Source organism: Podarcis pityusensis, assembly GCF_964106645.2.
Source record: "Podarcis pityusensis genome assembly, chromosome: 5".
Lineage (NCBI taxonomy): Eukaryota > Metazoa > Chordata > Lepidosauria > Squamata > Lacertidae > Podarcis > Podarcis pityusensis.
This window is the reverse complement of record NC_138032.1, coordinates 54,453,461-54,468,780: the sequence shown is the minus strand read 5'-3', so window position 1 is coordinate 54,468,780 and position 15,320 is coordinate 54,453,461. Positions and strand designations below refer to the sequence as shown.

At 40.0% G+C, this 15,320-nt stretch overlaps 1 protein-coding gene across 7 annotated transcripts in view; it reads left to right on the top strand.

Annotated features, from left to right (window-relative positions):
• Window positions 1-15,320, top strand: part of ATE1 (arginyltransferase 1) — a 74,127-nt gene that overhangs the window by 25,752 nt on the left and 33,055 nt on the right. For 6 of the 7 annotated variants that reach the window (XR_013986356.1, XM_081005265.1, XM_081005267.1 and 3 more), the window contains 3 exons: window positions 3-35; window positions 6,751-6,932; window positions 9,795-9,894. Coding sequence is in view for 6 of the 7 variants with exons in the window: in XM_081005265.1 (XP_080861391.1) it covers window positions 3-35; window positions 6,751-6,932; window positions 9,795-9,894 (315 nt within the window). In the remaining variant the exon portion in view is untranslated. The remainder of the gene's footprint in view (window positions 1-2; window positions 36-6,750; window positions 6,933-9,794; window positions 9,895-15,320) is intronic. The other variant, XM_081005266.1, reaches the window with a different exon arrangement.

Here is a 15,320-nt window from a genome sequence, read left to right as displayed (position 1 = left end):
AGTTCACAAGGTTCCTCTGTGAATCTCCACTTGAAGTAAGAAATCATGTTTTAACTCAAAATATTTACATTTTTAATACAGATTTATAGTTCACCTCCTCTGCCTGGTGTCTACCATTACATTTATAATGCAAAACATAACATTTCCTCAGTTCCAGTAAATTGGATAATCTGCATCTATTTGATTTTGTTGTGACTTGTTGAATACTTTGAGTCTCTTAAAAATGCTAAGTGAGTTTGCACAAGATTTCTTAACTGAATACTATAGAGGACTAACGTATGGTTCTTGAATGAAGATAATATTTCATTAGTGGTTCAGATCACCATTCTGCCATGAAGCTCATTAGGTGATCAGTCAGTTTCTCTCATTCTTACTTCCTTACCTACCTTACATAGTTGTTGTGGTGATAAAATAGGGGAAGAACCACGTGTGCCACCTTGGAATTCTTGGAGACAAGGTGGAATACAAACTTTGTTTTTTGGTTGTTGTTTTTTCCAAATGATCATGGGGACTTGCCCATCAAAGTGAATTTTGTTGTAAAGGTTAACCTATGCAAGCTAATAAATAAGGCCATGGGTAAGTCTTCGCTGTGACACCCAAAAAACCTTTTCAGGCTTGCTGAATCCTGGTATGTGTATGTGTAAAATCCAGATTTTACACCATATTATCGATTGCTTCCGTTTACTGGATTTTTTTGTTGGTATACCAGTTGCATAATGACTGGATCCATGTCCGGACACTCATACATGCACCTTCCCCATAGTGTGAGGGAAAGAACATGGCTGTGTTTGCTTCCTTCCATCCCGGCCACTGCCCACATTTGGGGCAGATGTTCTAAAGCAGGAAGCCTGCTGTCTGCATGTAGGCTCCCTGTGTGGTTAGCAGTCAGGATTCAAATTCACACAGGGAACAGGCTCCCCATTTCAAAATGGCCTACTCCTCTTTCCCTCACACAGTGAGCAACACATACATTTAAACCCCTGAATTAGAGCTAACGCTAGCCAGTTTTCAGTTGCTGAGTCTGATGTTTTGGCAGTGGGGTGGATGTAGGTCAGGGGTGCGGATCCTTTTTCAGCCCACAAGTTTCATTCCCTTGTGAATTAAGTTGGGAAGGGCCTGGGGAGAGTTCTGAGGGCTAAATAGAGAGACGTGGAAGGCCTGCATCCAGCCCCTGAGAGCTCACCACCCCAATGTAGGACATATGTTAGCCCAGTTTGAATGTTAAACAATATAGAGGAGCAGGTACGTGGCTTGGGGGTGTTCCTGGATTCATTACTGTCAGGTGGCCTTGGTAGTCCAGAATGCCTTCTTTGGCTGGTGGTCCAGCTGTGCCCCTATCTGGACAGGGCTAGCCCAATTTCTGTGGCCTATGCTCTGGTAACCACTAAGTTGGACTATTGCAATGCGTTATATGTGGGGCTGCCCCTGAAGATGGTTCAGAAACTTCTTATTGTTGTTGTTGTTTAGTCATTTAGTCGTGTCCGACTCTTCGTGACCCCATGGACCAGAGCACGCCAGGCACTCCTGTCTTACACTGCCTCCCGCAGTTTGGTCAGAAACTTCAGCTGGTGCCAAATTTGATGGCTAGGTTGCTCACCAGGACAATACAAGTTCAGCTTATAACGCTGATCTTGGCTCAATGGCACTGGCTGCCAATTAGTTTCTGGGTCCATTTCAAAGTACTGGCACTGACTTATAAAAGCTTACATGGCTCAGGACTTCAAATACTGCCTCTCCCCATATGAACTGACCCTGCACTTGTCACCTGAGGTCCTTCTCCATGTCCCTGAGAGGTTTGGAAGATGACAACACGGGAATAGGTCTTTTCTGTTGTAGCTCCCCATCTATGTTCTCCCCAGAGAGGCTTACCTGGCACCATCCTTACCTGTCTTTAGGTGCCAGGCAAAAACATTCATCTTTACCCAAGCCTTCAGCAATTAAATCTATGGCCTGTTATGTGTGTGGGGGGGCTGTTATTATGATTTTATTATTACGCTGTCTATTATTATGATCTGTATTATACTCCATAAGTTATGTTCTTGATTTTGTACACTGCCCTGGGATTACAGACTGACTGAATGAATACAATTTGCATTTAAGTGCCCATTTTGGTTTGGTTAAATTTTAAATGCCTGAAGTTTTTAATAATTTTGCATGTTGATTGCAAGTTGCCTAGAGTCTGCCCTGTGTAAGGCAACTTTGTGTTAGGCAACTAAATAAATTTGCATATACATTAAACAACCCAAAATCTGATTAATGGATATTCACTAAAGAAATTTATTGATGTATTTTTCTGACACATGTTTCTTTAAAATTATTAACTGCACATAATAGATTTTTTAAGCGTAATAACTAAAAGATTTAAATGCAGCAAGCATAATTTCCCTTTTGTTTTTCAAGTATCCACTTGGAATTGCAAATTGATACCTTTTAAAATATCCCATCCCGTGCATGTGGGGCTTCTGAAATGCATTCCTTTCTTGACTCCCTACTTGCTTTCCTTCTTGAAACAGTGTTTGGCTTCTTGATCAGATTTAGCTTGTCTGATCTCCTTAATTAGGCATAACATGAGAATTTGAAACCCCCATCAGAATTGATAGGATACTTTGCAGATCCCCCCCCCCCAATTCATGAGTGGATGGCTAATCCTTACTCACTGATGCAAAATATTAGCACAGACTGCTGTTGGATACCTTACAGGGTGGGCAGTTTTTTAAGGCAGATCAGTGTGAAAACACATAGAGCCCCCGTGAGGCTCAGTTTATACATGCCATTAGAAAAACAGGTTTGTATTATATGTTTGACTAATGGTATTTTTGGTGAGGCAGAATTTGTTTGTAGGTTCTTTACACATCCATCCCACCCCAGCATGCTGGAGATGCTTCACCCTACTATTCTGCTAGGATATATACTGTATTTTTTGTACCACAACACTCACTTTTTTCCTCCTAGAAAGTAAGGGGAAATGTCTGTGCGTGTTATGGAGGGAATGCCTACGGGTGGCATGCCTACGGATTTCCCTCCTCTAAAAACTACGTGCGTGTTATGGTCGGGTGCGTGTTATAGAACGAAAAATACGGTAGTGTATCCTATCATCACTAAACTTCTCTCTAGTGCTCCCCTGCAGTTGAGTGGCAAGTAACAAACCTCACTGAGAATGCATGTTAACCTATCTTACTTTGAGAAAAATATTTGGGCAGATTTGGATGAGTAAGGATGAACATAACTTACACACTATAGCCTACTTTGCAAAATATAAACTTGAAGTTACCAAAGCAGAATATGTGCTTTGCATTTTCAATAACCATTTTGTGTTTTGAGTTCCTTTGCCTTAAAAGTAAATAAAAAGAAACCTCAAAGGCACCTAAATGTTTTCAACTTTGTTTTTGCTTCTTAAAAACAGATAACCAGGGCTGGTGAATAATTAGAGCAGGTTTTAGAGTCGAGGCTTCAGATTACTTCATTTATAACAGCTAAGAGGACTTTGTTTGTTGTAGGTCTTAAAGAGTTAACTACCACATGGGTGTAATGAAATTGTCAGGTTATAGTAATTGCACCAGTAATTTGATATGTTGCTGTTTGAATGAAGCCATGTGTGGAGAGTTTGTTCCTTTTCTCTGCTGAATCTAATCACCCCCACCCAGTTTTACATTTTCCCAACCTGAAGGCTATGAAGGCTAATCGGGATCATTAGAACTTAATGGGGAAAGAGCTTTTATCACCTCGTCAAATAAGGCAACCGATTTCCATTATTTGCCTTATTTTGTATGGCTGTATGGGTGCTTATGTACACTTTGCTGTAAAAAAGGAAGGTTTATGCCAAGGATTTTTTCCCCCTGCAATGCTTCTTATTGATATTTTGAATCTTGAACTGAATTTTGTTTGGCACCACTTGCACATGTTTTCAATTAGAAGAAGCCAAATAAAAAGTCTTAAATATCCAAGGCTATAGGGATTTTTGAAATTCTCCAACTAAAAGCAAACTCCACGTGATCGTTGCAAAGCCTCTTTACCATGTATGTCACAAATAATTTCAAAACAAAAATTAAACTTTATGTGACTGAGTTCTGTTTTTCTTTTGAATTCTCAATAAACTCTTTAGAGACAACTCTCTTGGCAGTAGTAAAGTGGTTTTTCAAAAAAAATCTGTTTGATTTTTTGATGTAGAGTCTTTAAATTATTAAAAGAATGAACATGTTATTGGAAAGAAAAGTGCAGTCTATATGTAAAGAATAGTCTATTTGTGTTACCAGGGAAGTGACTCTGTAAAGATTTTCAGCTCTTCTTTATAAGCACCAACTCGTTAAGCAGAAGCAATTGACATGTATCACTGTTGAAGTGATTGATGTTTCTTAACTAGTCTAATGGGAGTAAGCTGTGCCTATGGATTGATTTTTTTGGAGGATAAACTAGATTTGTTTGGTTATTTGAAGTTTGTAGTACTTTTTCAGCTATAACTACTGAAAAGATTTTTTTTGTTAAGATAAATGCAGATCAGTGGGAGCTATTTCATTACTGAAATAGTAAAATGATTCTCTTAAATGCCAGTTTCCAGTTTTGTAAACACTGTACATAAGCCTTCCTCCCTGCTTGGTTCTCTGACTTTTGCATTCCCTTTCTTCCCTTTCCTCCAGTTCCCTCTCCACTTGTACAAATATTATCAGCTGATTCTTTTAACTTCTTTTAACTCCAAGCAGTCCTGCTACGTAGCCTCAGTTGTGTCTCGTGCCATGGTCTTGGTTTGCCTGCAACCTTCCTGTTACTTCCAGTTTTTATTTATTTATCCTGAGTACAGGATAAATTTTAAAATAACATCTAAGAAAGTCATAAGATGGTTGTTAGGTGCAAAAAAAAAGGTATGCTATCAGAATATAGTGGATATTAACAGACAAATAGCTTCTGGTTAAAATGGAATAGGAACTCAAGTAGAATTTATAACTAGCTTTTATCTGTAGGAAAAATTGAAAATAACCTCCTGTGTCAATCTCATTGGAAATTATTACAAAGTAATGTCATCCTGGCATTTGATACCATAGAGGCTGAAGCAAATCTGTCCTACATCCTCAGGCTATTAGTACAGATTACACATATGTGGTATATAAAGAATAATGTTCATAGTTTGTATTTCAGTACCTTTAGATTCAGTAGTTATTGAGCTGACTTTGGATGGATGGCTGTTTCTTGACTCATAAAGTTGAGATAGACACAACCTTTTTGCAAATGCATACAGCCCCTTCACATGTGCCACGAATAAACCAGGAAGTTTTTAATTAATCAAGTTTCCCAGAACCAGAAAACTATGGTTACTACCTTCAAGAAAAGCCAGGATTGTAAACCATGGTTTGAAGTTGGTTTAAAAAACTGGCTTGTTTAGAAGCTGATAACTGCATAGTTTTCTGGCTCAAACAAAATTGGAAAGTATTGTACATTAGACACTACCTAGTTTAATTGCGCTTTTCCACAAAGGGGCTTTTATGTGGTCAAAAGGCTCGTGTGTATCTTGGCATATTAAGCTGAGCTATGATGATCCAAATGTGACCAATGTCTTTGGATTCATTGAAGGTGCTAGCTTCAGCTCAAGTAACTGAATTAATATATTAATAATGCCCTTTTGTAAAGTACTAATGCATAGTAGTTGTGTTATATAAACAACAGTAATCAAAATGTGAATTCGTTTTAGTTTTAAAACTCCTATATCCATTGCATCTGTTTTAAATAGCAGAAATGAAGCATGGTTGCTCAGAAGCTAAAAATATTTCAGCCGTGGATGTTTTTATCATATTGTTCTGCAGAATTATTAAATGAATCCTTTCTAATCCAGTTTTGTTGAAAAGATTCCCGTAAATGCTAAAAGATTGATGTGATGGAGTGAAGGTGAATTAGATTATTGTCTTGGACAAGAAGGGTTTCTTAAGTTGCAAGAGGAGGGGAGGACCCAGTGTGCTTAACATTTATTGATTTATTTCAAACATGTATACCCCATTTTTCCTCCAGAGAGCTTACCTCAAGCAGTTCTAATTTAATGAGTATAATCCAGTTGAATATAGTTTGTAGTTCTCCAACAAAGCTTTTGTTTGTGATTTTTTTATAACTTAGGGCTGGCTCCCTATATAAATTTTCTTCACATGCATGATCTTATCCTCATAACCCTGTGAAAGTATACTTTTCAGCATATGTCTGCATTGCAGCTAGTTATCCTCATCTTTTAAAGATGAAGAACCAGTGAGCAGAATCTGTTCTGTTGGATTCTGTTTACTCATTTGTCTGTTTATTCGTTTTATGGCTAATCAGTTTCAGTGTCACTCATAACTCTGCTAAGAAATGTTAACCCCTTATTTCCAGGCATGACATTTGAGGCCAGTAGACTTCAATATAAGGAAACCTGCAAGGCAACGAAAGCAAGATTTGGTGGTTGTCAGTTAATAAATATTAACGTAACATGTGAATATATTGTAAACTGTTTTGGAAATAGCTCCATAGAAATCTCTTGAAATCTCTTATTTCTACACCTAAAACTTTCAGATTTCCACCTGTCATTTTGTTTGGCTTTGGTTACGTGAATGGGCCAGATAGCTAAGAAGGGCTTAATTCACTGAGCAAAGTCTTACTTTTATCTCAGTTTTACGTTACTCAGTGCATTTGCTTGTTTGAATTTCAAAATGGTTCTCATTGTTAAAGATAATGTTACGGTTTTATATTAAATTTATATTAAATTTTGCAATTGAATTTATGCTGATCTATCCTCTCTAGGCAGAAAATCTACCTAATGGTCCAGATTGTGGCTATGGTTCTTTCCACCAGCAGTATTGGTTTGATGGAAAGATAATTGCTGTGGGTGTCATTGACATCCTTCCAAAGTCTGTGTCATCTGTGTATCTCTACTATGATCCTGATTATTCTTCCCTATCTTTAGGCGTATACTCTGCACTAAGGTAAGGAAGTATTTTTTAATTATATAGTAGTCATTTAAAAGTCTATTGACATTTTAAAGCATAGAATGAAAAATGAAAACCAAAATCTTACATGAAAGGCCTGCTTAGCTTTATTTTATTTTAACATTTTTAGAGAAAGAAAAACATTTACTTCATAGGTTCTAATTTAATTGGTCTGAGTATTTAAGTTAGGCTGACTTCAGTGTTTAAAGCAAAGTGTTTAATCTACTTTGGAAGATGGAAGTAAGAAGTGAAACGTGTGGCCAGATCAGCCGTGTGGTACCACTTTTGCTGTATTGGGCCATTTCAAACGACTGTTCTGTTGCTGTTTTGCTTCCCTTTCTCACAGATCCAAAACCAGGTCATCATCACTCAGTTTTGTATTCACATAATAATGTTGTCCGTTTGTTTGCATGAAGGACCATTCCCACAAGTGACTCCCTTAAATGCAGAGAGCGGCTTTGTTTCTTTGTTTTTTCAGTTGGATTTGACCAATGTGGTGTTAATCCCACACTTTCACATTTGCTTGCCTACAGATGGAATGCTTTTCCCTCACAGGAGCGCTGCCAATATTGATGTTTTTAGTTTCCTATTCCTTGATAATATGCTGATTTAGCAGTGTTTTGGGTTGCCTGAAGTACTTTCACTATATATAATAAACTGTAAAGGAGGAGTGTGGAACCCCTGGCTCTTCAGCTTATGTTGGACTGCAACACCCAACTGCTTCAGCCAGCTGCCCTTGCCTATAGATCAGACATGGCCAAACTTGGCCCTCCAGCTGTTTTGGGACTACAACTCCCATCATTCCTAGCTAACAGGACCGCTGGTCAGGGATGATGGGAATTGTAGTCCTAAAACAGCTGGAGGGCCAAGTTTGGCCATGCCTGCTATAGATTATGTAAGGTGACACCTAGACAAGCTTACTTAAACTCAGATGAAAAGAACTGTCTTCAAGGGTGATGTAAAGTGGGATAACCAATATCTTAAAAGTCCACAGATTTTCCCATCGCTCGTGTAAAGTTGGTTAGCTTCCGTCTGCTTTAACGAGTCAGGTTTTCAGCTTCTTAAACCTGGAGTAAATATGAACTCCCTCCAGGAGTAGACGCCTTAATGTGAAGTTACTAAAGTAACTTAGTTACCTAAGTTAACAGAAGGCTAGGAATAGAGAGCCCTTAAGAAGCTGCCGAGGAACTTGATACTATGCAGGCTGTTACCAGTTTTATTCAGGGAGGTTTGGAAAAGCCTTGCCTGAGCTTGGTGACATTATTAGTTCGAATCTCATTTTAAAATATTGCTTAAACATATTTAAATGGGTGGGCCCCTTCAGAAAAACCCACGGTCTAAGAACCCAATCCATTAGACCAGGGGTCAGCAAACTTTTTCAATAGGGGGCCGGTCCACTGTCCCTCACACCTTGGGCGCTGGGGCAGACTATATTTTGGGGAAAAATAATAATGAACAAATTCCTATGCCCCACAAATAAGCCAGAGATGCATTTTTTAAAAAAGGACACATTCTACTCATGTAAAAACACGCTGATTCCTGGGCCGTCCGCGGGGCGGATTTAGAAGGCAATTGGGCCGGATCCGACCCTCTGGCCTTAGTTTGCCTACCCATGCATTAGACAAATGATGAAGTGGTATGTTGTAACTTCTAGTTCTGGAAAAGCAACCAAAAGGACAAAGATAATATATATTAATAAAGGAATTTGTTTGAATGGTTTTACTCTCAAAGTGAATATTCACGCATAAGTTAACATGCATAATGCTACCTGAAGTCATTAAGGCAAATATTAATGACTGTGAAATATGGACTTTGTGCTTTTCAGGTCTTTGTAGATGTTTCTTTGGGATTTATTTATTTTTTGCCTACAATGAGTGGGTTGTCATATTTGCTTGAATAATGGGCACATTGGCTACCCTTGTATATATCTTGTGTCATTCAGGCAGGCTTACTTAAACTTCTGTTTTAGTTTCTGTCTTTTTTTCCTTAGCAGTTAGAATGCCCCCCCCCCCCATCTAGGATACCACTACCTGCAAGAGGAATTGCAGACCATTAGCAGCAGACCATTTTTAGTCCTCATCTGCCACCTACTTTGTTGAAACACTTCAAACAAAAGCTGAGGCTGGAAGGCCAAGTAGGAGTACTGCTGGCTAGAACAAAATGAGGAGAAATTGGCAGTTGTGCATTCTTCACACACATCACTTAGAGTGTTGTCCCAAGTTAGATGAAAGCAACTGTCTCCAAGTGATGTAAAGCTGGAGAACCACCGCTTGCCTCTTGCTGGCTCAAGACTGAATAAGAAGAAAGCTAAAATACTGTAATTTTTCTTTCAAATAAATAAATGGGACGAGCACAGAAGACAGCACTCGCCAAATATGGAAAATAGCACTTGCTGCATATTTGCATGTAAATTACTCAAACTCACTGCAAGCTTCCTGAAACTTGTTGATTTTAAAATTCTCTGAAGTCTGCATGTACTGTCTTAGCCCGCTGAATACAATGACTGGGCCAGACTTCTATAGAACATCAGTGCATGAATATTAATAGGAAACCTGTTAAAAGGGTGCCTTTAATCACTTGCAATTTGAATTTCAGATTAGCTTCTTGGCAGGACAAAATGCAAAATTGGCTTTCTTAAGTAGAAGAGTTTGTGGTTTTGTTGGGTTCTTATACGGAACTGTCTCTGCATTTATTATTCCCATTCTTTACTTAAATGTAATCATCCCTTTAACATAGGCCAAAATTTAGGTCATTCCATTTTATTTCACGTTTGCTGTATTATAAGAGCTCCTTGCATCTGTGAACACATCTATCTGGTATTATCTTTTTATCCATTCAGAATGATTGCTTCTTTTACAGGGAAATTGCTTTTACTAGGCAACTTCATGAAAAGGCCTCTGACCTATGCTATTACTACATGGGGTTTTACATTCATTCATGCCCTAAAATGAGATATAAGGTAAGGCTAAAGTTACTTTATTAATGCGTCTGAATTCAGTCTGCTGTTTGATGTGACTGTTCTGTATGACTTCTCTCTGCTTTGGCTTGGCCAAAATGGAGCTGGCTTCTGTTCAGTTTTCTTTCAAGTGTCTAGAGTATTTTATATTTTTATCTGCGTAAGAATTATTGGCTGGTATCCAATGAATTGGGCAACTAGTTCTACATGCCAGGAAGACTGTGGGCTAGGGTTTCACAAACAGTTGCCCCCATGCCACCTAGCAAACCAGATTTAAAACTGAGAGGACTTTCAAAGCAGCTTGCGACTTTGGGCAAAGATCTTCTGTTCAAAGGAAAGAAAACCAGAAATTCCACTGGGTATGCCAAAACCCTTGGGCATCCCTAAAGTCATTCTTTGGATACCAGCCATTTTGTTCAAGGTTGGTAAGAAAAATAACTTATTTAGTATGTTTTTAATGATTTGAAATCATATAACGTCTATAGAATATCTCTGGGTTTTGTTGAACTCCTTACAGTTTGGTTTCTTTAATTAGTTTCCTGTAAAAAAATACAGTGGTACCTCTGGTTACGTATTTAATTCGTTCCAGAGGTCCGTTCTTAACCTGAAACTGTTCTTAACCTGAAGCACCACTTTAGCTAATGGGGCCTCCTGCTGCTGCCGCACAATTTCTGTTCTCATCCTGAAGCAAAGTTCTTAACCCGAGATACTATTTCTGGATTAGCGGAGTCTGTAACCTGAAGCGTATGTAATCTGAAGCGTATGTAACCTGAGGTACCACTGTAAATGAACCACCATACCAGTGTTCATCAGATGACTAGGTATAGAGCTAACTTATTGGCTCAATGTTTAGAAGAAAAATGTAAAGAATTAATACCAAATACATATTTTGTGTTTGATTACTAGGTATATGTCACCATATAAAGAAATGTCTTGTTCTCTGGGTTATGGCTTGGAGTTCCCATTTTGTTATTAAAAAAAGGGGGTGGGGAGGAAATCTCACATTCTAACAATTCTTATGTGCACTGTGCTCAGTGGAATTTGCTCTCCAGTAAATGTTTCTTTATGATTGCAGTCCAAATGTTCATACTATCTGCAAATATAGATATGGAAATCTGTATATAGATATGTCCTGTATTTTTCACCCCATAGGATGCACCGGCCCATAGGACGCACCTAGTTTTTTTTGGGGGGGGGGGGAATAAAGAAAAAAAATTATTTCCCCCCCCCCCCCAGGTGCAGGGCTGGGGCGGGGGAAGCCCGAGCTTCCCCCGACCCCAGCCCCCAGAACAGGCTGCTATCCGCAAGCCGTGGGAGAGCTGCGCGAAGTCGCGCAGCTCTCCCACGGCTAGCATAGAGTTGCGCGAAGCCCAAAGCTTGGGGCGTGCTGAGCTCAGTGCGCCCCAAGCTTCTGGGTGCTGGTAAGCTCTCCGCTAGCCGTGGGAGAGCTGCGCAACTTCGCGCGGCTCTCCCACGGCTAGCGGAGCACTGCGCGAAGCCCGAAGCTTGGGGCGTGCTGAGCTCAGTGTGCCCCAAGCTTCTGGGTGCCAGCAAGCTCTCCGCTAGCCATGGGAGAGCTGCGTCTCCCACGGCTAGCGGATAGCTTCCTGAAGCCTGGAGAGCGAGAGGGGTCGGTGCGCACCGACCCCCCTCGCTCTCCAGGCTTCAGCTAATGCCTGCATTCGCCCCATAGGATGCACACACATTTCCCCTTCATTTTTGGAGGGGAAAAAGTGTGTCCTATAGGGCGAAAAATACGGTATATAACAGAATATCAAGCATACAGTAGAAAAGCAGGCCACAGAATTGGAGACAAGGTCACTAAGATATTTTTGCAAAGCACGGAGGGGTCAGCTCAGCAGAGGAATGTATTCATCACATGCATTAAACCCTGATTTTGCACCTCCAAGAATCACCTCTGGCATGGGAAAGATCTCTTATCTTGAGCTGTGTTGCCAATCTGCATGTGCAATATTCCTCTAGAAGGTTTGTTGGCCTGAATTGGTATGAGAGGCATCTTACATCCTGATAAAGAGGCTTCTGGGGCATATTTCCATTTTGCTCTGGCAAGTGTATTTATTGGGCCAGAAGTATTGCCTTCAGCACTGCTTTTTTCCCTTTTCTGGACAACAGTGCTTCCTGAGTAATTCACTTGGGGAACAGAGCTGCTTTGGTAGAAACAACAAACAAACAAACCAGAACACAAGAAGTGGCTCCCAAGCTGGCAGATGCTGTTCCCAGTGTGAAAGGGCTGAGGTGTCTCAGAGGCTTTCCCTTTTGTAACGTCCTTTTCTTTTGCAGTGTAAAAAGTTTATTCCAGTTTCAGCCTGTGCAAGGCTTGAATACTCCCTCGCTATTGCCGTGTTAATGGTGACCTTACTGCCTACCGCAGCCATTCCCTAGATTTTCAAGGTGCTTCATTAAAAAAGAAATGTGCGTGTTGCAAATTTACATAGAGAAACCAGGCTTTTTAAACACACTCACACTATCAGCTACCTAATAGCATTCAAATTATGTTGTTCACCTAGCCATTGTTTAGGAACACACACTGGAAACCGTTCGCTGTATGGAATGGTTCTAAATTTGAAAAATACGAAATGGTGCCTTTACCTGAGGCTGCTTAACTGGCTTCTCCATGGTGCACAGTGCTGCTGGTTACTGAGATGGGAAGTGGGGAGGCAGCAGAGATCAATGCAGTGTGGGCTCAGCAGCACCTATCTGACACTGCTGCTTATGTTCCCATGCTGAACCCCTTGCTTCAGTAACCAGCACCAATGTGCAGTGTTGGGAAGCCAGGTAAGCAGTGCAGCCCTGCCTCTGCCACCTCATCAGCCTCTGCTTGTGCTCTCTGTCTCTGTTCTCTAGATTCTAGAGGGAATGGGAAGATATGAATCTTCAAGGGAGATTTGCCAAGAATATGGTTTGAGAGAGAGTATGCATTTGATAACTTCCCCATCAAGATATTCTGCTGCCTGAAGCATCAACTCTAAATGCATTTACAGATTTAAATGTATACATCATAAATCTGCCACCATCGTGTTGAACGCCAATTCCTCTCCCAGTCCAGTAGTCCATATATTGCTGTTACACAGCATGCTACCCAAAGCACTGATCTTGCCACTTGCTCTTTTCATTTGCATGTCAAGCAAGGCAATTAAGCCCCAAGTCTGCCTCTTCTCCACATTTGCTGGCTGAAGCATCCTGTCTTGCTTTCATTTTATGATGGGACTGGCTCCTGATAAGAAGTAAAATAGCTTCCTCAGTCAGATAGTATCTGTGAATCAAGGCTGCAACTATGGTTGCAGCTTTAACATCTAAATGTGTTGGGGAAATCAGTTGCCTTGAAGTACAAATGGAAGCACTACTTTTGCCAGTAACTTCTTTCAAAATAAGGATGGCTGGTTCATGTTCAAGAATGATCGCTGCTTGGGGGCAGAATTATCTTTTATGTCTCATATGCCACTTTGGAAAAGCTGCAAATGTGCTGCCTGCCCCCTGCATATGAATAGATAAACCTCAAACTTTAATAGATTGATGAGGGAAAAATCACTGATGACAGTTGATCTTTGGGTCTAGAGTACTTTTCCCCACCCTGACTAGTAATTTTCATATCCTTTGATCCTGTTCTTTTAAATTATATATTCCTGTGTAAAGTTTTTTTATTGGTTTGGCTAGGAAAGCTTCCTTCCAGCCTAAATTGAGCTTCTCACCAGTTACTAAAGTGCAGTGGTGTTTCGAAATGTGCTTCCATCTGCTGAGCAAGACAGAATATTGCCCTGACAAAATGCATTTTTAGTGGTTACCTGGCTTTTCCATCTAAAAATGTGATACTCTTTCCATAAATGCTACAAAGATGTGCTGATCCAGCTTTTGGCAGAAAGTGTGAAATACAGTCTTCCTAAATTGGCCTTCCTTGGAACTACAGAGAGCACTTATGGTGGTAAAGTGTTTGTAATGAATTGAATGACTCAAAGGAGATTTCAGCCCTAGAAGTTAAACATGCAACTCAGTAACAAACTCCAAGGAAGTTCAGCTTAATTCCATACATATAGGAAGCTCCCTTATACCTGGTCAAACTGCCTATGTAGCCCTATGCTGTGTATTCTGCTTAGAAGTAACACTCCTATAACTCTCATACCCATCAATCCTTTTTCTCACATGCAAGCAGATTTTAAATGGTAGATATGACCTCCAAAGCCAGTTCTTCTGAGCCTGGCCCAGGGATGAAATTTTTTGTTCAAGATTCATTATTTTTGGTCTTTATATTTTCTCTCACTAATACATTCAGTTGGAAAATACAAACTAGTATACAACCTTCCCTTCCAACAATGATTTATGTTATCCTTCATCACCTTGACTTGTCTAAAAGAGATAAAAAATAATGGTGATAAACAGACCTATTTGATTTAGTAGGAGAACATAGAACCAAAGAATTGTAGAGTTGGAAGGTATCCTGAGAGTCATCTCTTCCATCTAGTGCAATGCAGGAATCTCAACTAAATCATCCCTGACAGATGGCCATCCAACCTCTGCTTAAGAACCTCCAAGGAAGGAGAGTCCATCACCTCTCATGGAAGGCTGTTCCACTGTCGAACAGCTCTTACTGTTAAAAAGTCCTTCCTGATGTTTAGTCAGAATCTCCTTTCTTGTAGCTTGAATCCATTGGTTTGGGTCTTAGTCTCTGGAGCAGGAAAAAACAAACTTGCTCCATCTTCCATGTGACAGCCCTTTAGATATTTGAAGATGGTTATCATACATCTTCTCAGTCTCCTCTTTACCAGACTAAACATGCCCAACTTCCTCAACCATTCCTTGATCATGTTGGTTGCCCTCCTCTGCACACGTTCTGGCTTGTCAATATCCTTCATAAACAATTCCACATAATACTGTGCATAGAAGTGAGCAGGCCAGGATTGTCTGAAGGCTAAGCATTCCATTACTTTAATTGGACTTTGGAAGACTACTGCTACTGGCTGACAGTTAATGTCATTTCTTTATTACTCGCTGGCTTTCACATAAGGATGAGGCATGGATGTCTAGCACCAGTCAGGAAAAGCATCTTTGCTATCTGTAGATGGCAGACTGCCAACCTGAAAGTGCCCAGTGTGTTTAATTTACACATGCACTATGCATTTATGTATTTATACATGCACTAAGACACTGTACTGGTAATTTCAATGTATCTTGCATTATAAACTTCCCAGTAAGGTGATGATCTGGTGGAAAAAACTCCCATGATTGGCTCCACCCTCTTAGTTGTGATATTATTGTACATATTGCAAACATGGGATCAGAACACTGAGACTTAAGATTTATAGCAGTGTGTGTCAAGGCTTTGTGTCTGGTCCTTATATAGTTTGCTCTTTCTCTATAGCTTGGTTGAGTACTTTCCTGTAAGAAAGCAAAAATAAAAAATTGTATACAATGAA